The sequence below is a fragment of the Carcharhinus amblyrhynchos genome, chromosome 1, assembly GCF_965287045.1.
Source record: "Carcharhinus amblyrhynchos chromosome 1, sCarAmb.v2.hapA, whole genome shotgun sequence".
Classification (NCBI taxonomy): domain Eukaryota; kingdom Metazoa; phylum Chordata; class Chondrichthyes; order Carcharhiniformes; family Carcharhinidae; genus Carcharhinus; species Carcharhinus amblyrhynchos.
Window position 1 is genome coordinate 102,954,503 of NC_137324.1, and position 27,981 is coordinate 102,982,483.

Here is a 27,981-nt window from a genome sequence, read left to right on the forward strand (position 1 = left end):
CAGCTTATGACTTAATATTGAAGTATCCAGAATGTTTTGACAAAATTGGCAGTTTCAAGGGAGCGGCAATATTACACTTGCAAATAAATGCAAGTCCATTGGTTGATCTGGTACATTTTGCACTATACAAATGCCAGTAGCTATAAAACAAAATGGTGAGAGAATCCAAATGACAGAAAATGGCAGACCATTCAAAGTTCCTTTGGCTTCGGGCAGGATTTTCCAGTTTTGGGGTGAGCGTGGAAAATCCTGCCCTGGGTATCCTGGACTAAGTTTGCGTATAGTACCACACAGGAGGTTATACTTTCAAATTTTATTGAGTAATATATGACTAGGGTAGGATTGATAACTATGTTGTCTGAGGTGCTTGGTGGGGAATTGCAAAGATGCAGTTTCTCCATTAGTAACACAAAGGTTTGATTTGATTTATTATTGTCACGTATTAACAGACAGTAAAAAGTATTGTTTCTTGCACGCTATACAGACAAAACATACTGTTCATTGGAGAAGGAAACGAGAGTGCAGAATGTAGTGTTGTAGTCATAGCTAGGATGTAGAGAAAGATCAACTTAATGCAAAGTAAGTCCATTCAAAAGTCTGACAGCAGCAGAGAAGAAGCTGTTCTTGAGTCATTTGGTATGTGACCTCAACTTTTGTATCTTTTTCCCGAAGGAAGAAGGTGGAAGAGAGAATGTCTGGGGTGCATAGGGTCCTTAATTATGCTGCCCGCTTTGCCGAGGCAGCGGGAAGTGTTGACAGAGTCAATGGATGGGAGGCTGGTTTGCATGAGAGATTGGGCTGCATTCATGACCTTTTCTAGTTCCTTGCCATCTTGAGCAGAGCAAGAGCCATACGCAGCTGTGATACAACCAAAAAGAATGCTTTCTGTGGTGCACCTACAAAAGTTGGTGAGAGTTATAGCTGACATGCCAAATTTTCTTAGCCTTCTGAGAAAGTAGAGGCGTTGGTGGACTTTCTTAGCTATAGTGTCAGCATGGGGGGACCAGGACAGGTTGTTGGTGATGTGGACATCTAACAACTAGAAGCTCTTGAGCCTTTCTACTTCATCTCATTGATTCAGACAGGGGCATGTTCTCCTTGCGCTTCCTGAGTTGATGACCATCTCCTTCGTTTTGTTGATATTGAGGGAGAGATTATTGTTGCCACACCAATTCACCAGATTCTCTCTCTCATTCCTGTATTCTGTCTTGTCATTGTTTGCGATCTGACCCACTATGGTAGTGTCATCAGGAAACTTGAAAATCGATTGGAGGGAAATTTGGCTGCACAGTCATAGGTTTATAAGGAGTATAGTAGGGGGCTGAGAACGCAGCCTTGTGGAGCAGCAGTGTTGAGGATGGTGGTGTCGCCTGTCCTTACTGATTGTGGTCTGAGAGTTAGGAAGTTCAGGATCCAGTCGCAGAGGAAGGTGCTGAGGCCCAGGTCACTTAATTAAAGAGTTTATTAATAAGAATTGTTCAGCATCCTTCTGGCTTCTACTTGCTCTCTACATGTCTGCTGTCAAAGAAGACACCACTTGCTGGGGTGATTACCTACTGAGTTCTAATTGGTCACCCAAGCCAGGTGACCCTTTTCTGCTGTGTTGCCCTTAAAGGGACAATCAGCAAAGGAATATAACATAAGACTCCTGTGCCATGTGAGAAACAGAAGGCATTTGTCTTTGGAAGGGTGGGGAAAGAGGAAGAAATATCATTCTCGAGATTAAAAAGTGAGTATTTATATTTAAATGTTTAGAGAGGTGTACCAACATTTTAACAAAAAATATCTGAATAAAAGACATTTAAATGCTACCTATTTTGTGTATTGATTCATAACAATCTAAATCCTTGTAGCTTTTACTGGGCATTGTAAAACCTGTAAAATACATTAATAACATGTAGCCTACTTCTATTTCTAAGTGTGTCCATTGCTGCAAATGTGCAGCCCACTGGAATTGAAATTAAATTAGTTCATTCAATGCGTGAAAATTATACTGTTGGAGAAATGTAATGTATTAAAAATACAATAGTTTTTTTATACAGTTGTATTAAAAATAGTAATTATATTTCTCTGAACTCTGTTTTGCACTGCTTTATTGTAAAATCTAACTACTGTTCTGGACATTATAAAAAGTTTCTTTTTAGTACATGACTAAAATAGATGAAATAGCTTGATCTCCCTGATAAAAAAATAATTTGTGCAACTTCAAAGGCTTTCTTGCTGAAATAAAAAAAATTTGTGCGAGGGGGAGCATTAATTGTCTTCCATCACCCTGTTGGTCATTTGGGTTTACATTCAGTGTCTGGTGTGGTTGTAGTAGTTTATAGAAACAGTGGGCTGAAATTTATGCCCCTCACAGGATTCTTCTAACAAATGTTTAAAATGAGGTGATGGGACGGGGGTGGGGGGTGGTGGTCGGTGGCGGCGGGGACAGGAAGGTGTACTGTCTTTGGGGAATGCCCTTTGTGAATTAAGGGCATTCTGAGCATAGACACTCCCTCCATGCTGAAACTGCAAAAGCCCACACCTTCATTCACCCGCACCTTCCAAGGTGCCTGATCCCTCCCTGCCCCAAAGCCCCCTGACTTAACCAAGGCCTAAATCCATTAGGGCTTTCAACCTAGGCATGTAGTATTGGCAATGCCCAGAATTGAACTCTGATACTGCCACAATTACAGGAGTTGCTGCCCAATCAGATTGGCTGGCAGCTCCAGAAGGTGGGACTTCTTCCCAATGACGGACAATAGTCCCACACTTTTTATCACTGCTTATGGAGCGTTAATGTTGCAGGGTGAACTTCTTTACTTCTTAGGCAGAGGTGTGGGGGGGGGGGGGGGCTGGTGGAGGTGAGGTGTGTGAATACACCATCCCCTTTTGCCATTGTCTCCCCTCAACCATCTCTCCCCCAACAAGTTTTGGTAACCCTTCATGGAACTGGTTACTTCATTTCATGGTAACAAATAGTACCAATGTTTTGAGAGTAATTGCTCTTCTTCCTTGGAATTTCTCTGATTTACCATATTTTAAGATGATTTTAAGTTATTGTATATAATTGAGATTTAATTTTCTGATTTTCAGAATGCTCATGGGGGGGTGGGGGGAGGGAGTGTGTTTAAAATGAGTAAATTTTGAGGGTCCCAATAATAGAAATGTAAAAGGATACTTGGTTCAGCAGTTACATTTTTCTTTTGTTATTATGATCCATGTTGGTAAAATTCAAAATCTATCATCTTCCACCAATTTAGTTTAATTAATGCATTGTATCAAATAGTTGTCAGATAAGTGACTTATTATTGATTTTGCACAATAATCTTGTTTAAGAGCACTTAAGTTGTTGCTTCTCTTTTCAGTAACTTTTCTTTTAAACAACAAAAAACAGGGCTGGAACACTCTGTATGTTTGCCGCTAACCAAAACCTCACCAACCAAATTAAAGGAGCTAAGAAGGTGGTGAACAGCAACTTCCAAGACCTACATGCTCTGCTCAAATATACACCAACAGTAAGGAAGATTTCAGTTCTATATTTCTATATGTGCAAAATGAAGACTTCACAAATTTGATGAGATGTAATTTGCACAATAACAAGTAACTGTTTTTATTCCAGCAATTGAATTACATCACACAGAAATATGGCATTGCTAAGAACAAAGCACTTTCTGATATTAACAGTAAGTAATATTTTATTTCTGCTTCACATAACCTTCTGCTTTATGGAACACAATGCATCTCAGTCCTTTATCATGCCTGAAATGTTGGTAATATGGCAAGATTCCCTCAAAGGGAGTTGGCATATTACTTACAAAGAAAACCTTTTGTTCTTTCCAATAGTTTGTTATAATTGATGCAATTGCCAGCACCGATTTATTTTTGGTTACATAATTTTGACAGGCTTGTGTGATCTGGATTTATTTCAACAAATCTAATTTGTGCATTACTTGCCCTATTTAAAGATGTGTAATGTGTTGAAGTACAAGTTCCTTAAACTGAAGGAGAGAAACATAATTTGAGATAATATAAAACCAAATTATTGTAGTTGCTGGAATCTGAAACAAAAACAGAAAATGCTGGAAAATCTCAGCAGGCCTCACAATATCTCTGGAGAACAAAGCTGTTTCAAGTTTGGATAACTGGAGCTCTGACAAAGAGTCACCCAGACTTCAAATATTAGCTCTGTTCTCTCTCTACAGATGCACTCAGACCTGCTAAGATTTCCCAGCATTTTCTGGAGGTATTTTTTTTTAAACACACACACATTGCCTTGCAAAGGACTTTACTCATAAAATAAGATTATCTTGGGATTATTTGAGTTTTCTGTTTTGTGGTTACTATCAGTATTTTATTTCAAATCATCTGACATTACAACTTAGACCCTTATTTTGTAACAGATCCATCATTTTTAGGAAATGACCCAGTTTTATTGTTTCATGTTAGGAAAAACACCTGAAGGATATTTAAGGGCCTGTTGAAATATTTCATGATCATATTTCAGAGCAGGACTATTTCTTTTACTGAAGGCAATGTGTTGCATAATCAGGACATTGAGTAACTTTAGGAACCACATATGAAAAGACACTCATCAATAGATCGCTCTATTCTCAATTTCTATGCCTCTTTCCTATAGAACTTGAAATAGCCTACTTGATTCACATGAAACAAGAGTTATCTTTGTAACTTCCCTGAAAACTTGCATGATTTTGTTACTTTTGCATGAGGACAAACGGTAGAGAAAGAGAACTTCAGACCCACGTTTCCAAACTCGGAAATGATTACTAAGTTCGTGAAATAATATATATAGCTAGAGGTACAATAGCATAGCTATTCTGCAACTGGACTAATAATCCAGAGATCTTGATTAATAATTCCAGAGTCACGAGTTCAGATCTCAACACAGCAGCTGGGAAATTCAGTTAGTTAAATCTGGAATTCTGAAAAGTAGGTGAAATGCCAAAAGTATCTTAAAAAAGAACCCAATTGATTCCCTAATGCCCTTTAGGGGAGGAAATATGCTATCCTTGTCTGGTCTATTTATAACACATAGCTTTCCTCTGCTACCACGCCCATATCTATTACATTACTTACGAAAGTCTTAAGGATTCTCATACCCTAATGGTAATATTCCTAATTTCAGTTTGAGGTCAGGGTGTTTATTAAAAATGAATTCATCCTCAGCATCATGGATATAGTAGTAGCCTAGCTTGGCAAGCTCCTCACTTGCATTTTATGGGGAATTTGGGACAGGCAACAAGTACCAACCTTGTCAACAAAGCCCACATTCCATAAATTAATTTTTAAAAAGCCTCTCAAAGAAATCAACCTTTTTAAGAATAGATCCATCATGTACTTGTGTATGACAGGTGCACATACACAACAGCAGTTAAGCGCAAATGTACTAATAGGACCTAAACAATAAAGCTTTAAGCAATAGTAAATAAATTTGCTACACTTTTTCATGTCGGTGATCAATATTGTTGGTTTAACAGCCCGCCCTTCCTTAGCTACCATTTTGATTAGTGTTCACTTGTTAATTCCCATATCATAACCCTGACAAATAATCATAGTGTGATCATCTACATGCCCTTACTTGGTGCCAAGTTAAACTAATCTAAATTTAAAATCCTCCAATCAAAAGTATAATTTTCAGTTCAGTTAGTTTTTGGTGAAGTCATTTTGAGATTTAAAAGTGACTTGTTTTGTGTCTTTGACTATTTTTAAAATTTTATCTTTCTTTCATCCCTGTTCTGAGGGTTGCCACATTATGGCCAATCTTTCTCCACTGATTTCTGTTTTGTCCTGCCCTCTCTGCCTGTCCCAATGAAAGGCCAGCACATGTTGTGATATTATCCATTCATGCCATCTTGGATCCATCTTGTGCACATTTTCCAGGGTTTTGCATGGCATTGCCTCCTCTTCCAAACACTCCTCTTATGCTTGCATCATGGTTCCAAAAATGTGAGAGCTTTCTTAATTATTGCCTCAAACAAATTTCTCTTTGCACCAGCTTTCTCGTAATCATCCTTTTATTTCATATTTGAATCATGTCATTCTTTTTGATGGTCCATCTTTCGCAGCCATACATTGTCACCGGTCACATAAGGGCCCTTAGAGTATGAATTTTCATTATAAATGAGATCATGTGGCCACTCCATATTCTTTTAAGTGAGTTCATAATGCCATGATCCTTGTTACTCTAGCCTGAATTTCTTTGGTAGACTCTGCATTGTATTTTTAAGGAAAGAAGAGTTGCATTTAATTTTGAAGTTTTAAATTCATTCAGGTGATTGTCTTAAAATACTAATGAACTGGCACTTGAATTGTTTCCCTGCAGACTGAAAATTGACACTTCATTGAACTGTCTTGGAAAGTACAAAACATTTATGCATTTATATTAGGTTTGTGATCCAATTTTCTGACAGTGAAGATTAAGATTTTTAAAAAGGCAGCTAGGATGGATTGTGAAATTTTATGGAAACAGATACCCTAAAGGCAGACTTTTAGGGGAAGAAGAATTGAGGCTTTGGCAAGGTAAGAGTTTGGATATACTGATAAAATACTGACATGTAGGCCAGGAATTTCCCTGCCAAGGTGGGTGCATCGGTTGAGATTATAAGTTAAAAGATTTACAATCTTTGGTCACCCTGTTAGAGGAAAGACATTGATAAACTGGAAAGTATACAAAAGACATATGAGGATATTGCCAGGATTAGTGGGCCTGAATTACAGGGAGAGGTTGGTGAGGCTAGGAGATTATTCCTTGGAAGTTGGGAGAATGAGAGGTGACCATATTGAGGTGTATAAAATCATGAGGGGCACAGTTAGAATGAATGCACAGTCTTTTTCCCAGGGAAGTGGAATCGAAAACTAGAGGGCATTGGTTTGTGAGAGGAGAAAGATTTAAAAAGTACCTGAGGGGCAACTTCTTCATGCAGAGGATGGTGATATATGGAATGAGCTACCAAAGAAAGTGGTTGAGGCAGATACCATAGCAACATTTAAGAAGCATTTGGATAAGTACGTGGATGGGAAATGATGAGAGGGTTGCGTGCCAAACGTGTGCAATTGGGACTAACTGGGAGGGCACCATTGTCGGAATGGAAAGGTTGGGCAGAAGGGCCTGTTCTGTGCTGTATTGCTCTGTAACTCTACCAATGTTTTCACTGAGTCATGCATTTTCCACGTCTGCCACATATTATAAATCAGGAATTTCTTGTACAATATATGACTTGGCAAGGGAATTTCTGTTACGCATTTGAGAAATAAATGGCAAGCATCTGTAGTCTTTAACATTTTCAGATTCACAGATAATCTCAAAAGTTGAGTATAATTGCATTTTTCTAAGCAGAATGATGCAACTTTTCCTCTTGCAGATGTTGGGACTATACTTGGTGGCAAAGTTAAGGAACGCTTTGGAAAATATGTGATCCCTGCACTTAAGGATTCCCTCGATGTGGCCAGAGGTGAGTTGTGTACAATTAGTTCAAGCATTCTATCTAATTATAATTTCTGTTAATGACTTACGAAAGGTTTTGTTGAAATATAGGGAAAAAAAATGCATATTTGGAAATGTGCAAAGAACATTTGGTGCTCAGATGGAATAGGAAATTGGAAACTAGAATGCAACATAGATGAGTCACATGAAGAGCTTGTTATTAAACCAAGTAGAAAAAGAGGAACAAGACTGAATTGCTATAGAATGAGACTATTTTTACTGTTCCACTATCAGTATTTCTGCAGGATATACAATATTGGGAAGGATTGAAACCAATTCATTTAGTACAAGTTGAACAAAAGGAGGGAAAGATGGTTTCATGAATATTCAACTGATTTTTTTGGATAGCTTTTTGTTAAAAGGAAGACACATATTTATAATTTAGTTAAATCTGCAATTAGTTATTTTGTAAAGTTAACCAGTTAGCAAGATTTAGGCATCTAATATTGTAGCCATGTTATAGCAATATTTTAATTTTCTATACATTTTCCACTTATTTCCATCAATTGCCATGGATTGTCCAAGTTTTAAAAAGTAATGTAAATTTTGGGAAATTGAAATAAATTTTACAATCATGATATTAGCTAGCAAATGTAGTGCATCAGTTAGAGAAATGAGTATTCAAGAAAGGGGTCTTCAATTGAACCACCGGAGACTTGAGGTTTGGAAGGAGTCAAAGTGCATTTAAAATAAAACTTGAAATTTATTTTTTGTTTGTTAAAAATGAATGTAACAGTTTATGAATCTTGCATTTTTAAATGAAATGCACAGCAATGAAATGTACCTATGCATCCTAACAGTGACTCCTGGCAGTCAGAGAACTACAGTTGTAAAGGATTCTATTTGTGTGGAAAGTGACCTTTGCTGAAAACTTAGAACCAAAATTTCTGTAATGAAGCTATGAAAATTAGCTTCAACATTTGTGATCTGAATGTCTGTCATTCACTAATGTATTTTTCCACCTCCTAAAGGCAGTGACTTATGGTACTGCTGTAGTGTTGCACAACTAGCATTAAGCTTAAATAGCAAACTCAACTTGTCATTCTTTCAAAGAGGGTGTGTACTATCAATCTATCAAAACATGGAGCAGGTCAGGTGAATGTTGCAGTAGACGACAAGCCAGCCCTTGCTCAATGTATACATTCTCCAATTGAGATTGATCAGTGAAGAAATTGCCAACTGATTTGATGTTTTGTCTGGGATTAGCTTCTCTGGGCAGACCTAAAACAAAACCTAGGATTTTGCTGGTCTAAATGGGCCAGGATCACACCCAACAGGAATATAAGGATATGCTTTTCTCCAGTTTTTTTAGGCACTAATATTGCTTGGCTTACCAAAACTAATGATGTGGAGATGCTGGCGTTGGACTGGGGTGAACACAATAAGAAGTCTCAAAACACCAGGTTAAAGTCCAACCAATTTATTCGATAGTAAACTTTCAAGCTTTCAGGGTTTGCCCCTTCATTGGGTGAATAGAGTGTTTTGGCCTCAGACAGAGAATATAACAGGTGTGCCGTTATATGCTCTGTCTGAGGCCAGAACTCTCCATTCACCTGATGAAGGGGCAAACCCCGAAAGCTTGTGAGTTTACTATCAAATAAATTGGTTGGACTTTAACCTGGTGTTGTGAGACTTCTTACTGTGTTTACTAAAACTAAATCATAGTGTTTGGAGTGCAAAATTGGCTGGAAAATCTGGGACAGCCAAAAACTCCTGGGCACAAATGAACCCTATTCCTGCTGTTACTCTGTTGTTTTCCGTTGTTATCTTTCTTTGCTTCGTTTTTTTTTCTTGCCTTGAAGTCACAGTGGAAAGGGCCATCAAAGGTAACGTCTACTTCAAATATGTGAAGTCTTGTGCATTTGTGTGTTTTTGGTCTTTTGTTTTCTGTCTGTTGGTTTGAATCCGTACTTAATTGTTGTAGTCAACTTTGCCTTGGATTTTACCCCTTGTCTAGAAATATATTTAAATCATCTTCTTGGAAATTATTTGTCTGCACAAAATCCATCATTGAGATTTCCAGTTTAGTTTGCAAAACATGCTTTCTAAAGCTATTGTAAAGATTGTTCTTATTTGTATCAACTGTTTTGAATGTTGAATAATTATCACTATTAAAAAATGGTTCTCCAAAGGTTTAAAAATAATAAAAATTCAGGACAAGCCAATTACAAGGCAGATGAAACTAAATAGAATTGTATTCAGTTCCTTATAACTGAAAGATACATAAAAGATACTTGAGAGATACTATCCAGAAGCTCAGTCCTGAAACAAGTTTTATTTTGTCCTATTATGTTGTAGCTAAAAGTTTCATGTTGAGGGAGTGCAAATAGAGGGCCCTCTAGAGATGAAGATTCAATACTGCATTATAGTTTATTTCCCTGGAATTAGTACAAATTTCTGTAGCATCTGACACAACAACCACAAAACACACAACTGCCTCTTAAAATAGATCTTTAAAATGTTTAATTGGGAACATTGTTATTATTTGAAGATTACCTAATTTGGAATAAATACGTAATCCAGAAAAAATAGCAACTTTTGTAGTTTTTTAATGGTTTGCAAAATGCAGCTCATGCACAGGGCAAATTATCAAACAAAAAAGCTAAAATACCCGACTCTTTGCCCTCGCTTTGAAGCCAGATCTGGCATTTCTTCAATCAATGTCACTCTTTCCTCCCATTCTTCAAGTTGGTCAGGATAATATTGAAATGGTGTATGAATGAGCTTAAATTTCCCAGAGTTTAATATTGGAAAGCCCAAGGACATTGTTTTTAGCTTCTGCCACAAATGTTGTACCCTAACCAGTGATTGCATCTCCCTCCTGATGACAGTCTTGGATAGTTTTCACCTCAATGTCCTATTTAACCCTGAGCTGAGCTTCAGATATTATTTCCTCTCCATCACAAAGAAGGCCTACTTCCACCTAGATAATGTTGTCTAAGCCTGCCTTTGCCTCAGCCCTGCTGCTACCCACCTCATTCTTTTGATGCATTTGTTGCCTCCTTACTCAGTGGTCTCCTGGGTAGCCTCATATCTCACCACCAATCTGAGGTTATCCAAAGCTCTGTAATCTTAATTTTCAGCAAATCTTATTCAGCAGGCTTAATTTTAAAATGTTCAGCTTTATTTTCAAATGGCCTTGCAGCTACAACTTTTGTCCACCCTGTAACCCCCTCAATATCCTGCGTTTGTCCAACCCTGAACTTGTGTGCATCACTTCGAGTACTGTGTGCAGTTTTGGGCGCCGCACCTGCGCAAGGATATTTTGGCCCTGGAGGGAGTGCAGAGGAGGTTTACTAGGCTGATACCGGAGTTGAGGGGATTGAGCTATGAGGAGAGGCTGAATAAACTAGGCTTGTACTCGTTAGAGTTTAGAAGAATGAGGGGAGATCTCATTGAGACGTATAAGATGATGAATGGGATGGATAGGATAGAGGTGGAGAGACGCTTCCCGCTCAAAAAAGACAGTAGGACTAGGGGGCACAGCCTCAAGATAAAGGGGAGGCGGTTTAGAACAGAGTTGAGGAGGAACTTCTTCACTCAAAGGGTGGTGAATCTCTGGAATTCTCTGCCCGTTGAAGTGGTGGAGGCTGCCTCGCTAAATATTTTTAAGAAGCGGGTTGATGGGCTCTTGATAAGAGAGGGGATTAAGGGTTATGGGGAGAGGGCGGGAAAGTGGAACTGAGCCACAACAGATCAGCCATGATCTTATTGAATGGCGGGGCAGGCTCGAAGGGCTAGATGGCCTACTCCTGCTCCTATTTCTTATGTTCTTATTAATACAGGTTTTGCCTTTAGCTGCCTTGGCCCTAAATGGAATTTGATCACAAAACTCTACCATCTTAATACCCCTCTCATCCTTTAAGGTGTTCCTTAAGGAAAAAAGACCTCTTTTGACCACCTGTTCTAGGCTGGGAAAATTTGGCACCCAGCCCTAATATCTACTTGTTTGTCTCGATGTTAATTTTTGGTTTATAACACTCCTGTGAAGCACCTTGTGACATTTTAAAGGTACTAACACAAGTTGTTGGGTATGCTGACTACTAGCTAACAGCTTCTAGAAAATCAATTACAATATGTGTGGTAAATAATGAAAGTTGTGTTGGAACTAATAATTGCCCTGATCAGAATATTCATTGCCATCATAGCAAAAAAAGTACAGTTGAGCAACTGAAAATCAAGATATTGGGTGGAGAGAAACAATGGGCAGTGAAATGTTGCTATTATAGAACATAATTCCAAAGTTACAAAACCCACAGTAATGTTGTCCTGTTTCATGCTTCAATAGGGACTGTTAGTCTTTAAGGCACTCTGAGATAAAAGGTTAAAACAATTTAAGATACGAGGCTGAAGGTTGAAAAACTCTTAACTCAACAATTGTCTTCTTACAATAGGGCCTTTTGGTTCAAATATAACTCTTAAGTGTTAATGGCCAAGGAGTTCCATACTTCAATCTGTTCACCCATGATTGACCTCACAGGACTTGTACAGGGCTAGGACTATGTGGTGTTTTCCACTTGTAAAGTAAGGATACCGACAGAGGCTTCCATAGTGTGAAATCAGTGTCTCACATGTTGACTACGTTTAAGCAAACTTATCACATTAGGTTAATTGATATACTTTGATTACTTGATCATGGTATGTAGCTGAATTACAAATTAATTCTTGAACATAGTCATGATGGCAGCAGTTACAGCCTGCATGGCAGCAACTATAGACTTCCATCCAAGTTCCCAGTGCAAGGGGGTCTCTCCCAGAGGTGCTCCGTTGGTCTGCCAGAGCTGCCATGGTGTTGCTCACCATTTCTGTGGTGGAAATATTGGCCTCCACGCTTTGATGCCTTGTGTTACATTGTAGCTAGAATCTTCTTGCGTTCATTTCCAGCAAGTAGACACTCTTTTTCAAGATCTTCATCTGAGCCCCCTGCAGCAGAACTCATCTATGACCTCGAGGGAGTCTGCACACGAGCTGTCCTATCTGCTTGGCCAGGCTGCAGCCCATTCTTGCCCTCTGTTCACCACATCCCTGATCCTAATTCTTAACTTACCACTAAAGTTCATGCAGTACCAGTATCTGAGCTGGTAGCTGTGGATATCACATTGTGTGCCTCCTGTACACTGCCATGGAAATATTATTACTCATTCTTAGGGTGCTTTGAAAGCTGACCAGGTGTCTGTTCTGGACTATCTGAAGCTCAATAGCATAAGAGGGAGGAGAGAAGTTGGTCTGGTAAGGACAGTTGGGGCTCCACAGTTTCCATTTAACAGCTTTTATGAGGATGATGACTGTGTAACGAGGTGCATAAGTTATTAACTTACTATCTTCCTCTGTAGCCTTGGCAAAGCCTTGTGGCACTGTCTTCTTCATTTATTTCATCTCCTTCATGCTGCTGATGTGTATTGGTCCATTCTTTCTCTCCTATTATGAGCCACCCTCTCTGAAGGCAGATTTTCAGTGGCTGTGTTATAGTCATGTGATATCTGTAGATTTGTGGAGGCTTGGAAAGATGTGAATATTGCTGTCATAATTGTGATGTGTGTATAGGTGATTCTAGAATTAGGATGTGAGGGTAAGTCCTGTGAGCCAGGGTCTGCTGCTGGATCATTGATAGGGTATGGTGCTTAAAATGAAAAGTGGGTGGTTGTAGATCTGAGATACAATTGGCCAATGTGTCCACTAGCTTTGACCACCCAAGTGAGGAAATTAAACACTTCATGAAACTTGTCGGAGTGGCATTCTGGGCATTACTTGTCCTTGCCACTTGTCTCTGTTCCTTTGAGTGGGGCTCAAAGGCTTCTGGTCTCCTCGCAGAGGTCTGGTGTCTTTCTTGATCTTAAATTGGATCTTCAATGCCCCCTGGAAAGTGTTACAGATTCACTGAGAGGACCCCCTCTCTTGTGCATTGTAATATCTCCCTTCAGTCTGAGTTTTCCACAGCCATTATCCAGGAGCCTTCACTCCTTTAGTCCAGCTTTCCTTATATAGCACTGTACTTTTAAAAAGGGAAGGCCTGCTGGAAACCATGGCTTTCTTGCAGTGCACAAAGGCCACCTGCATTGTTAACAGATGAACACGATATTTGCCTGGGGCCGTGCTACAAATATGGAAATGAGATGGGAGCACCAAAATAACTTGCTCCCATCTTCCATCCAAATCAGTGGTGACATGCTGCAAATTGCAGCCTCCATGCCATGGGTGGCATGGTAGCACAGTGGTTAACACTGCTGCTTCACAGCACCAGAGACCTGGCTTCGATTCCTGGCATTGGCCACTGTCTGTGTGGAGTTTGCATATTCTCCTCGCGTCTGTGGGTTTCCTCTGAGCGCTCCAGTTTTCTCCTGCAGTCCAAAGATGTGCAGGTTAGGTTGATTGGCCCTGCTAAAAATGGCCCATAAGTGCCCTGAGATGTGTCGATTAGAGAGATTAGCAGTAAATAGGCATATGGGGTAGGGCCTGGGTGGGATTGTGGTCACTGCTGACTTGATGGGCTGAATGGCCTCTTTCTGGATTGTAGGGCTTCTATGATAACTGTGAAAAAGTAGCATGTACCTATGTGTTTACATATTGAAACACATAAATATTACATGTAAACAGATGCACCAATCTATCTGAAGAAGTCTTTACACTGTTGCTAAAGAGATTGAGATACAGGGCTGGATTTATTGTTCCAGCATGGGTTCTGCCCTCTAGTTGGAGAACTGGTGGGAAACTGGTGTCCCCTGACTGGCCAGCACTGGGCTGTCATATTCTTGTGTTCAGGGCCCTGGCACCAGAAACCTTTCCTACCTGTAAGCAGCTGGTCAATCAGATTGATAGCTTTCTGTTGCTGTCTGCGCAACCAGGGATGGTAGCTGCTGCTGGTAGTGCTCCAAGAACATCACCAGACATCACCACCACCCACTCCCTCCCTCCGCCAACCCAACTGAGTTGGCAAGCATGCAAGTTTCTCATATTGGCCTTTTCTTGCCTTGATCACAAAGGATTTCCCAGCTACCTGACATGGAGTGAGTGCCCTGGCAGGGATGGGAACATGGAGTGCTTCCTGTTCTGGTTGCTGGCAGAAAAGCGTGTCAAATCTTCTAGCCCCAACCTCATTACGCACCTGGGATTTTATGCTATATTCAGTGATAGGGCAGGCCTGCATACTATATACTCTGCCTGTGTGTCTGGATGCCATATTAAAAATGTGCCTGACATCACTAAACCACTGTTGAAGGAAGAAGATGGACCAGCTGAAAATGAAGGTAGATCTCCAGGAGCACTGTAAGGTAGGAAGATGGACCCCCTCCAGGTATCAAATAGGGAAGGTCCACCTCCAGATGTTCCTCCGATTCACTTCTTTGATGTTCCAGGATGCAGAGTTGTGGACAGCCTCCATCCTGAACTTCGGAGTGTTAGTGTGAGTGGGCGAACACGACCAGACATTATTCAGATGAGTCTTGACAACTCCAGCCATGTTGTATGAGTGTGGCATATTTTCCCTCCAGCATTGCCATAACTGATACAAAAGAGATTTACGCTGTCCCCAGGTAGGTTTTTGATCCGCCATGGTGAGCATCAGCGGAAGTCACAGTGGAGTGAAACCGGCCCACCTGCCATATTTTCCAGATGCTGGGGGGTGCTTGGGAGAATTCCACCCAGGGCTTTTCCTACCATTAGCTGGCCCCAGTCACCATGTTTTTCACTAATGGAGTGGATTAATTCCACCCATTTTTATGCAAGGCAATGGAACAACATGAATGTCATTTAGGATATGTGAATTCTGTATTTTGACTGCATGGCCCTTGCCCTCAATATTTTGGACCATTTGCTAAAATTACTGCTTAAGCAACAGCAGTATCTGTGGAAAAATAGGATTTGTGCAGGGATGGTAGATTTTAATTGTGTTCTAGAACATAGCTCCACACAACATTGAGGGCCGAAGGGCCTGTACTGTGCTGTAGTGTTCTATGTCCAATCCCAAGATCAAGCTATCCCACTCCCTATAATTCTGGTGTATCCTATTGGAATCTGTGTTGCTGGATTTTTAGGAGCCCACTTTCACCTGGATTTTGCACAGACTTTAGCCAAATGATTTGCAGTTTGTATCAATGAGCAAGCTGAGCGGTGATGCAGTTACTGTCATTACTGCACATTGTTATATATATTTCATTGAAGTAGATTATAGTTTCCTTTCTTTACTTAAGGTATTAAGATACTAAGCAGGATTTTACGACCTTACTCATCCCAAAACCATAAAATCCCACCGAAGGTCAACGGACCTTTCCATTGTTTGCCACTTGCTCACTCCAATTCCCATGGCGGGTAGGATGGTAAAATTCTAGCCACTATATCTGAGGCAATCCTTTGTAAAATGACCATTCCTCAAAAGTAGATGCAGTATTGCAAGGATTTGAGTAGAAGCCCAGAGGAATGCACTGGAATGGTAGTGGTGCAAAACCCTCTGAGAATTGATTGTGCCAAGAGAGAAGCCTGCAGTCAGTAGTGATCTATGTAAAAGATAGCAGTTCCACCTTGCCACTTATAGCATTATAACAGCAACTTGCATTGATATAGAGGGTGGGATTTTCCAGTTCTTCCTGTTGATGGGATCTTCTGGTCCCATCGATGGTGACTGTTTGCCATGGGTTCCCTGGCAGCAGAGAGTAGGAAAATCCTTTTGACAGTGACAGGACCAGAACATCTCACCACCAGCCATCTGGAAGCACTTCACAGGAGCGTTTCAAACAACTCAATCCCAAGTTACATTACTAAATGATGGAGTTGGATGACCAAAGGCTTAATTGTAGAAGTAAGTTTTAAGGAATGCCTTAAAGAAAGAGAGGCAACAGGATTTCCATAGCTTAGGCCCTAGTCAACTAAAGGCATAATTGACTGTCTTGGAATCATTAAAACCCAAGATATGCAAGACAACAAAACTGGAAGAGTACAGGTATCTTTGAGCATTCTGGGCTGGTGGAGGTTACAAAAAGGGGCAAGGCCAGTGAAGGATTTTAAAAAGAGAATGATAATTTTATAATCAAGGTGTTCCTGAAGTGTGATATGAGCAACATGGTTTTGGATGGGGTTTACAATTTAGAGGGTGGAAAATAGGAGGTTGGCCAGAAGAACATTTTACTCAGCAAGCCTAGAGGTTAAAGTAGGAATGGGTGGAAGCCTAGAGGTTAAACTAGGTATAGCAGATGAATTGAGGCAGTCAGAAAGGGATGATATTAATAATTTAGGTGGAATTTTCTGAGAATTTGGCAAAGTGTCAATTCTGATGAGAAAACTGGTTTGGAAGTCTCCAACTCCACTTGTCTTTGTGTTTTTTCTCCAAATCTTGTCTCTGTATCTGAAACAAAAAAACTGGACGTGGCTTGTGCCATCATTCTGGCAAAGCAGGACTCTTTGAGCCAGGAACCAGCTTCACAGAGACTGGGACCCCTCTCTACCTCCTCCAAAAAAAAAAATGAGACCCTGCATGTGAGATCCTCTCTAGGGCCTGCCCCCGGCACAGCTCGGACCGGACCGGTAAGGGGGCATTGCCTGGCCAAGTCCCTCTTCACTGGGATCTGTACTGACCTCTGCGCCCCAGAGGGATCCCTCGACAGGGTCACGTCTGGGTGACTCTTGTGAGCTTCAATTCAGTGAGGCATGAAAATCTCATGGGAGGGGACAATCTGGTGAGGGAGGGAGGAGTTTGATTACATTTAAATTTATTTAAATGTAATACAATGTATAACAACACTTAAATAAACAATCAAGTTCGTGTCCAATATGGCGAGATTCACGATTTCCAAATTTTGCCTGATCTTGAGCCCCCATCACCGATCCCGTGGATGGAGAGTACAGGCTCAAGATTCTGTCTATAGTCTTAAACCAGGGTGCATATGTACAGTACAAAATTAATTTCCAATTTTTCAAAATAACTTCAGGTAGAGTCTAAATATTAATTTTCTACCCGAGAAGGATTTGCAGAATGAAAAGCTGAAATATGGTGGGTTCTGTCCAGCCATCTGACATCCAAGGTAAATGTTACATTGGCTAATAAGTAGGATAATTTTTGTTCAACTCTATCTTTCTGCAGCTATCAACAAAACCAAAGAAGTTTTAGAGAAGGTGTCTACCTCGCATCAAACTTTAGACACTGCAACAAGCAAACTTCAGGCAAACTTGACTGATATACGAACAAGTCTCAGCAACACATTGAATGATGCAGCATGCAGAGTACCTAATGCTGTTGCATATTGTGATGCCATAAGGGATTCACTGGATTCTCTCAATATAAATGCAAACTTCAGTCAAGTAAGACATTTTTATTTTTAAGTAGGTTTTCATTCCTGACCTATATATGCTATCAGACCTGCTGAGTTTATCCAGCATTTTCTGTTTTTATTTTGGATTTCCAGCATCTGCAGTATTTTGCTCTTATAACTGTGAAATATGCTCAATTCCTTTCTCTTAAGCATTTTACTTGGTGAATTTTCTAATTGTCAAATGATCATTGTGCCGAATGTTGTGGTCAGCAACAAAGCAGCGTACTTCTTGCTGATCTCAAAGAAAACTATCCGTAAAGATTGCTCGATCTTTGTGGCCTGGATTTACCTTTGCCAGCATTATTTTGACTCCAGAATCAGCTCAAGGCAAATGGCTTCCAGTAGTACCCACTGACATTATTGCTGGAAGTTAAAACGCCTTGAGCTGATCCTGGAGTCAAAATAATATTGAATATCACTTACATTAGTGACAAAAATCCAGAAAATGTATGTGCAAAGACCAGAAGCAGTTGTCAGGTTCATGGTTGCAATGCTGACAGTTTTGCTGTCATTAGAACTGTGGAATCTAGGCTTTTTAAAACACCTGAAAGTGTTTTTTTTAATTCTTCAGCTACCAGGTGTCGATTCTGAACTTGCAGAAGTAAATGATGTGCTGAGTACCGACTTTGAAGACTTGATTCAGAAGGTAAACAATGCTCTTTTCTTTTGGGACTTTTAAAATGCCAGCTAAGCTTTGATGTCACCTCTTGAGTTCTCCAAGTTGTTGTGCCGCTAATGTTATGTTTACTAAATTCTGATTGTTAGTATAATATTGAAACTTGTAATCTGCGTGATACATCCTGGGATTTATTTGGTCCTTGTTTTTGAACCACGCTTAACGTACTGAAGATAAACCCAAAGATTATGCATTACTTGGCTGTGTTTTGTTGGTTGTCGAGACTAATAACAGTCCCTTCAGGTGACCTTCAGTTTCTTCAAGGAAATTTGCTACGTTTGAACTTGGAAACCAATTGGTAGAGGCAAAAGTCTGTCGGAAAATAGTGAAGGAAATGTAAAAGTAATGGGTAGTGAGCCAGGGTTAGTGAAGGACAGTTAGGCTAATGTTGAAATCTGCTGGTACTGACAGCTAAGATCTTGGTCCACGCCTTGTGTTTTATATACGTAATATGCAGCTGCTTCTTACATGCAAAACTAAGTATGAGTTTGAAGTCTCATTAAAGGCAGTTAAACTGTCCTTCAAAAGTAAAACTGGATGAATTAAGACTGAAAAAGAAGTTGTGAAGTGAAATATTCAAATAACCAATATAATAGAGAGGAGCTGGTTGGAACTCAAATAGTCAGCAATTCAGAATAGTCACTAATACTTGATCAATGTCTTGGTATTCAGTTGATCTTTTTTGAGAGACTGTAAAATGGCAGAACATAGACATAGACATCTGTGTTAATATCCGTATCCGATTCGGTATTTTATATCTATAATCTGTCTTCACTTACTGTTGTACCCCATATTGTTGTGAAAAGATCTGGACTTGTGATCAATTACCTTTCCAATGGGAGATAGTATATATGGGACAGTGCAAGGAAAGATAATTTAGCCATTCTATATAAAACCATAAATTATGTTCTTATTATAAACATGCAGGGGAAATCCCAAACCGATCCTCCACTCTACATTTGTAGAGGAACACCGTGGATTCTGTTAGAGATTTTCTTTGTAATTAGTTACATTCCTTGAAACTGTTACTGTTTCACACTTGGTAGCTTTGTATTTACATATAATATGCATAAATGTGTCAGTATACATGTCTGCATTTATAATTATCTGTGCTTCAATGGATTTTATTGTGTTAATTTTAAAGCAACTGTGTTGGTTTGTTAATGGTTATAATTGAAGGATGATATTGACTCTTGGATTTTAGTTAAATTTAGGTAGAATTTTATAGTTGTTAATCAGTACAACTATAATTTGAACAAGCTTTCAGTAGCTAACTAGGTAACTAAAGTGAATGCTGGAAACTTGTAGCGAAAGTCCAATAAGGTGAACACACATGAACTACATGTTTTGGAATAAGATTTTGAAAGTGCATTGGGCTATGTTTAAGAACTGAGATTTTGAACTTTTGGCTTGCATTTTAAAATTTTTATAGGATATCTGAATGCTAAGTGTCCCACAGAATCCACAGTGTTCCTCTACAAATGTAGAGTGGAGACTTGGTTTGGGATTTCTCCTGCATGTTTATGGTTTTATATAGGATGGCTAAATTATCTTCCCTTGCACTGTCCCACATTTCCTGTTTCCCATTGGAAAGTTAATTGATCACAAGTCCAGATCTTTTCACAACAATATGGGGTGCAACAGTAATTGAAGACAGATTATAGATATAAATACCGAATCAGATACGTATACTTGCACAGATGTTTATGTCTAATGACAACAAGAAGTCTCAACACCAGGTTCGAGTCCAACAAGTTTATTTGCAATCACAAGCTTTCGGAGCACTGCTCCTTTATCGTCCCTAACTCACCTGATGAAGGAGCAGCACTCAAAGTTTTTGATTCCAAATAAACCTGTTGGGCTTTAACCTGGTGGTATGAGACTTCTTGCTGTGCCCATACCAGTCCAACGGCGGCATCTCCACATCATGGCTACCATCTTACTACAATAACTGTGAATCCGTATAATGATGGGACAGGTGGTAGCATGTTTATCATTGGATTAGTATTCCAGAGTAATGCCCTGGGAGCCTGGGTTTGAATCACACCATAACAAATGGTGACATTTGAATTCAATAAAAATATGGAATTAGTGACCATAAAACCATTGTTGATTATCATAAATATCTGTTTGGTTTGCTACCCTCCAATCTTCAGGCACAAGTGAGATGCCTGAAGATTGGAGGGTAGCAAATGTTGAGTTTTGCTTAAGAAGGGCTGCAAGGAAAAGGCTACAGACTGGGTAGTGGGTAAGTTGTTAGAAGGTATCCTGAGAGACAGGATCTACAGGCATTTAGAGAGAATGATTAGAGACAGTCAGCATGGCATTGTGAGTGGAAAATCATATCTCTCAAATTTGTTTGGGTGTTTTGAAGGAGTAATCAAGAAGGAAGATGAGGGCTGTGCAGTTGATGTTGTCTAGATGGACTTTAGCAAGGCCTTTGGCAAGGTACCGCATGGTAGGTTGTTGCATAATGTTAAATCTCAAGGGATCCATGGTGAGGTAGCCAAATGGATACAAAAATTGGCTTGAAGACAGAAGGTGATTATAGAGTGTTGTTTTTCAAATTGGAGGCCTGTGACCAGCGGTATGCCTCAGGGATTGGTGCTGGGTCCACTGTTATTTGTTATTTATATTAATGATTTGGATGAGTATTTAGGAGGCATGAGTAGTAAGTTTGCAAATGACACCAAGATTGGTGGCGTAGTGGACAGTGAAGAAGATTATCTAGGATTGCAACAGGATCTTGATCAATTGAGCCAGTGGGTTGATGAATGGCAGATGGAGTTTAATTTGGATAAATGAGAGGTGATGCATTTTAGTAGATTGAATCGGGGTGAAGGACCGACTCAGTTAATAGGGCACTGGGGAGTGTTATAGAACAGAGATGGAGGAGTACAGACTCATAACTCCTTGAAGGTGGTGCCACAGGTGGCTAGGGTGGTGAAGAAGGCACTCAGCACGCTTGGTTTCATTGGTCAGGACATTGAATGCAGGAGTTGGGACGTCTTGTTGAAGTTGTACAAGACATTGGTACAGCCACACTTGGAATACTGTGTGCAATTCTGGTCACGCTATTATAGAAAGGATATTATTAAACTTGAAAGAGTGCAGAAAAGATTTACTAGGATGCCACCAGGACTTGATGGTTTTGAGTGATAAGGAGAGGCTGGATAGACTGGTTCTTTGTTCCTTGAGTGTGGGAGGCTTAGGGGTGATCCTATAGAGGTCTATAAAATAATGAGCAGCATAGATAAGGTAGATGGTCAACATCTTTCCCAAAGGTAGTCTAAAACTAGAGGGCATAGGTTTAAGATGGAAGGGGAAAGATACAAAAGGACTTGGACAAATTGTTTCGCTGAGGTTGGTGAGTGTCTGGAAAGAGCCTGCCAGAGGCAGCAATAGAGCTGGGTACAACTTTGACTTTTAGTAAGATGGAGTAGAGTGATATGGGCCAAATGCAGGCAATTGGGATTGGCTTTGTGGTTAAAAACTGTGTGGCATGAGCAAGTTAGGCCAAAGGGCTTGTTTCCATGCTGTAAACCTCTGACTCTATGACACTAATTCATTAATTTCCTTCAGGGAAGGAAATCTGCCACATGTGCCAGTCTGGCCTACATGTGACTCCAGATCTCATGAAAAAATAAAGAAGGGAAAATGAGCTATCTTTTGCTGTCAAAGTAACAGGTGAGGGTAATAAAACTCGCCTGTTATTTATGTGCAGTTGTAAAGTTAAACATCTGCTTGAAGCTGGAGAAAAGTTTACAGTAGCATGGGGGAGACCCAGTTTTTTCAATCATAGAATCCTTGCAGAGGGAGGACATTTGGCCCATCATTGACCACAATCCCATCCAGGCCCTATTCCCATACCCCCACATATTTACTCTGCTAGTCCCTCTGACACTAAGAGGCAATTTAGCATGGCCAATCAACCTAACCTGCATACCTTTGGACTGTGGGAGGAAACCAGAGCACCCGGAGGAAAACCGCACAGACACGGAGAATGTGCAAACTCCACATAGACAGTGACCCAAGATGGGAATTGAACCCAGGTCCCTGGTGCTGTGAGGCAGCAGTGCTAACCACTATGCCACCGTGCCAGCCATAGAGATATGGTGGCAAACGTTTAAGGTGATATTTCAGAATGCACAAAATACGTCCATTTCAAAAAATAAGTAAAAGTCCAAGGAATGGACCCATTACGATGACTAAGGTTAAAGATCCTGAGAGTCATGTTTTTATTAAATAATTGTGCAAAAACAGATGGCAGGTCAGAAGATTGGACAGAATTTTAGGAACATAAATGGATGAATAAATGATTAATAGAGGGGAAAAATTGAGTACAAGAGAAAGTTAATCAGCAAGATAAAAGCAAATAGTAAGAGTTTTTATAAATATTTTCAAAAGAAAAATTAACAGTGAGCATTAGTCCTTTAGAAAATGAGTCTGGAGAATTGATAATGGAAAATAAGGAGGTGGCCGATCAATTGAACAGGTATTTTGCATCAATGCTCACTAGAGAATATAAGTAACATCACAGACGCAGCTATAAACCAGGAAATGGGAGGGAGGAATTATGGTAAATTAGTCATGAGAAGTGGTACTGAGTAAATTGTTGGAGCTGTAGGCTGACAAGGGCTCAGGTCCTGGTGGACTTCATCCTTGGGTCTGAAAAGAAATGTCCAGTGAAGTGGTTGATGTACTAGTTTTAGACTGCTTGGATTCAGGGGAAGTGCCAGTAGATTGGAAGGTAACAAATGTAAGTCCCTTTATTCAAAAAGTGGGGGGGAGACAGAAAACGGGTAACTATAGACCAGTTAGCCTAACATCTGTTTTCGGGAATAAGTTAGAAGCTTTTATTGAAAAGCTGAAGCATGGCACTTGGGTAAGCTCATGGTGATCCAGCTGAGTTGACATGGTTTTATGAAGTGAAATAGTGTTTAGCCATTTTATTGGAAATCTTTGAGGAAGTAGTTTTTGGCTTTTATTGGTAGAGGGATTGAATTTCGGAGCTGTGAGATCATGTTGCAACTGTACAAAACTCTGGTGCGGCTGCACTTGGAGTATTGCGTGCAGTTCTGGTCACCACATTATGAGAAAGATGTGGAAGCATTGGAAAGGGTGCAGAGGAAGTTTACCAGGATGTTGCCTGGTATGGTGGGAAGGTCTTATGAGGAAAGGCTGAGGGACTTGAGGTTATTTTCGTTAGAGAGAAGGCTAAGAGGTGACCTAATTGAGGCATACAAGATGATCAGAGGGTTAGATGGAGTGGACAGTGAGAACCTTTTTCCTCAGATGGTGATGGCTAACACGAGGGGACATAGCTTTAAATTGAGGGGTGGTAATTATAGGACGGATGTCAGAGATAGGCTCTTTACTCAGAGGGTAGTAAGGAAGTGGAATGCCCTGCCTGCAGCAGTTGTCGACTCGCCAACTTTAAAGGTGATCAAATGGTCAGTGGATAGGCATATGGATAACATTGGAATAGTTTAGGTTAGAGGGTCACTAGACTGTTGCACCAGCCAGTGGAACCATCGAGGGCCGAAGGGCCTGTACTGCGCTGTTATGTTCTATGTTCTAATATGCTGTGGATAAAGGGGAACCAATGGATGTACTGTACTTTAATTTTTTATAAGGTGCCTGATCTGAGAAAAGCTCATGTTGGTCATAACCTACTGGCATGGATAGAAGATTGGAAGCCGAGAGTTGGCATAAATGGGTCTTTTTTTACGTTGGCAAAATGTGACGAGTGGTGTGTCACAGGGATCAGTGCAGGGATTGCAAGTGTTTAAACTGTATATAAATGACTTACATTGCCAAATTCGTTGATGATACAAAAGTAGGAAAGTAAGTTGTAAAGAGGACATGAGGTTGCGAAAATACGTAGAGTTAATATATAGATAAAAATATATATTTTTAAGTAAGTGGGCAAATTAAGTATACTGTGGGAAAATGTGAAATTGTCCATTTTGGCAGAAAGCATAAAAAAGAAACATTATCTAAATGTTGAGAGATTGCAGAATTCTGAGATGTAGAGCAATCTATGTGCATGAATCCCAAAATGCAGGTATAGCAAGTAATTTGGAATGCTAATGGAATATTATAATTTATGGCGTGGGGAATTGAATACAAAAGTTAGAGGTGCACAGGGCACTCATGAGACCCATTTGAGTCTCATGAGTGTACAGTATTTGTCGTCTTATTTAAGGGAAGATGTAAATGTGTTGGAAGCAGTTCCGGGAAGGTTTGCCAGACTAATACCTGAAAAGGTTAGATAGGTCAGGCGTGTAATGCTGGAGTTTGGAAGCTTAAGAGGTGACTTGATTGAAACACAGAAAATCCTGAGGGGTCTTGATAGGGCGGACCTGTAAAGGATATTTCCTCTTGTGGGAGAATCTAGAACCAGGGGGCACTGTTTAAAAGAAGGGGTCACCCATTTAAAATGGATATGATATGAAATTCTTTTGCTCAGAGGGGTGAGTGTCTTTGGAACTCTAGGGCCAGAATTTTATCATCCTGCCTGCCACGGTAATCAGAGCGGGTGAAAGATGGACCATAGAAAGGTCGGTTGACCGTAGGCAGGATTTTACAGTTTTGGAATGAGCAAGGCCATAACACCCCACTCTAGACTCCTTGGATATTTTTAAGGCCAAGGGAGGTTGACTATTGGGAAGCACAGAGGTGAAAGACTAGGGCAGGATGCAGATTTGAGGTTATCGTTAGATTAGCCATGATTATATTACATGATGGGCAGGCTGGAGGGTCTGAATGGCCTACTCCTGATCAAATGTTCATAAATGTAAAATCCAAAATTTATTGTCCAAGTTGTGTCTTCACTGTTAGTTTCACAAAGCTGATATCTCTATCTGGTTGAATCACACCGTTCAATTACATGATGTAATTCGTGTTGCAGTCTAAATTTGCCACAGTAAGTTGAGACTTGCACATCACCCTTTTTGAGTCAACCTCTGTGACATTATAAAGAAACTTACATGTTTGGAGTCAGTTTCTTCAGGTATTAATTATTGAGATTTTTAAACATTTAATATCACAGTGTTTTAAAAATTGTTGTTGCCTTTTAGTTTTTCTTAATACTATTTTTTCATTCTGATTGTCATTGAATTCATCCACCTAGATTTACACTTAATTCTGCCTTTGCGCTATTTTACAATCCTGAGTTTGTCCTGCACCCTCAGCTCCCAAATTTTGTCCAATTTTGCTCACTGTGATGCTTTCAACTTGCATTTCCAGCAATTTGCTATGCAAAAGAATTTAAAAGCATAAATGTGTAAAGGTAGCTCTTAATAAATAGCAATATTGTTGGACTCGCTCCTTTGGAAAATTGCTGCTCAGTACACCTTGTATTCTCAACACGATACAAGTCTCCCACCTCCCTTATCCATGTTCTACATGCATGAAGATGGCTTCAACTGGGATCTTAGGTTCGTGTCACACTACATTTAACCCCCACCATTTGGCCCGGGCTTACTAAATCCTACCAAATATCTTGGCTTGAGACAATTCACACTTTAACCTGTGATTATTCCTCTCTCTACTCGCACTGTCTGTACCTGTAAAGACTTGATTACCTGTAAAGACTTGATTACCTGTAAAGACTTGATTACCTGTAAAGACTCACGTCCCAACCATTCTTCACGTCCCAACCATTCTTCACGTCCCAACCATTCTTCACGTCCCAACCATTCTTCACGTCCCAACCATTCTTCACGTCCCAACCATTCTTCACGTCCCAACCATTCTTCACGTCCCAACCATTCTTCACGTCCCAACCATTCTTCACGTCCCAACCATTCTTCACGTCCCAACCATTCTTCACGTCCCAACCATTCTTCACGTCCCAACCATTCTTCACGTCCCAACCATTCTTCACGTCCCAACCATTCTTCACGTCCCAACCATTCTTCACGTCCCAACCATTCTTCACGTCCCAACCATTCTTCACGTCCCAACCAGTAATAATCTTGCAATTGTATCTTTGCCTATATATGCCAAGTTTGTGAACCTACTTCTCCACTCTCCTGATGAAAGCAGTGTCCTGAAAACTCATGATTCCAAATAAGCCTGTTGGACTTTAACTTGGTGTTGGACTTTTTACTGTGCCCCTCCCAGTCCAACACCAGCATCTCCATGTCATGACTTCTCTTAAAGAGAGTACTTAATGAGTCAGGTGACCTATCTGCTAATGACTGCACAGAAGTTCCACATCTTAGGGAGGAGGCAGTTGCATAGTAAAAGCACTGAGCTAGTAATCCAAAACTAATGCTTTGGAGTCATGGGTTCAAATCCCACCATGGCAGCTGGTAGAATTTAAAGATTCAATGCATTAATAAGTCTGGAATTAAAAAATAATCCCTGTAATGGTGACCATGATTTTCATTAAAACCCATCTAGTTCATTAATGCTTGTTAGGAATTTGATTTTGCTGTTCTGCCACATGCAGGTGTGAATGGTGGTGGACAATTAAACAACCAATAGCAGGAAGAGGCTCCACATATTTCCCCATTCTCAATGACGGGGGAGCCCCGCAATTCAAAAAGACAAAGCCAAAACATTTGCAACAATCTTCAGCCAGAAGTCCTGCCCACTGACACTTAGTTTGGATTCTGCAAAGCCATTCAGTTCCTGACCTCACAGAATTGCTACAGTGCAGAAGGAAGTCATTCAGCCCTTCAAGTTTGCATCCACTCTCTGACAGAGCGTTTTATCCAGGCCCATCTCTACCCTACCCCCATAACCTCATGTATTTACCTCACAAATCATACACATCTTGGGATAAAAGAATCCCAAATATCTTGGGCACTAATGGGCAATTTAGCATGGCCAATCCACCTAACCTGCACACATTTAGACTGTGGGAGAAAACTGGAGCTTCCAGAGGAAACCCATACAGACGTGGGGAGAATGTGTGGTTTTTGCACAATCACCAAAAGCTGGGATTGAACCCAGGTGCCTAGCACTGTGAGATAGCAGTGTTAACCCCTGTGCCGCCCAAAGAATTGAACTGGTCCAAACATGGACGAAAGAACTGATCTTGGGTGATGTATGATTGACTGTCTTGCCCACAACAGGCAGTAATTGACTTACATTGACCAGGTGTGGCATCAAAGAGCCTGAGCAGAACTGAAGTAAATGGGAATCTCCATTGACTGGAGTTATACCTAGCATAAAGGAATACGTCTGTTGGAGATCAATCATTTTGGTCTCGGGACATTGCTGCAGGAGTTCCTCAGGGTAGTGTCATAGGCCCAATTATTTTTAGCTGCTTTATCAATTACCTTCTCTCTAGTCGTGGAGATAGATACTGATGATTGAATAGTGCTCAGTACCATTTGTGACTCCTCAGTTAAGTAGTCCATGTCTAAATGTAGCATGCCCTGGACATTATCCAGGTTTGGACTGATAAATGGTAGGTAACATTCTTGCCACATAAATGCCAGGCAGCACCGTCTCATTTTCATCCCTTGATATACGTTTGCATTGCATTGCTATTGCTAGATTGA

General features: G+C 40.3%; 1 protein-coding gene across 8 annotated transcripts in view; it reads left to right on the forward strand.

Moving 5' to 3' along the window:
- Positions 1 to 27,981, forward strand: part of LOC145343552 (prominin-1-A-like) — a 214,943-nt gene that overhangs the window by 118,482 nt on the left and 68,480 nt on the right. For all 8 annotated transcript variants that reach the window (XM_080189811.1, XM_080189804.1, XM_080189813.1 and 5 more), the window contains 5 exons: positions 3,380 to 3,500; positions 3,605 to 3,668; positions 7,365 to 7,454; positions 17,556 to 17,773; positions 18,356 to 18,430. In XM_080189811.1, the coding sequence (XP_080045937.1) occupies positions 3,380 to 3,500; positions 3,605 to 3,668; positions 7,365 to 7,454; positions 17,556 to 17,773; positions 18,356 to 18,430 (568 nt within the window). The remainder of the gene's footprint in view (positions 1 to 3,379; positions 3,501 to 3,604; positions 3,669 to 7,364; positions 7,455 to 17,555; positions 17,774 to 18,355; positions 18,431 to 27,981) is intronic.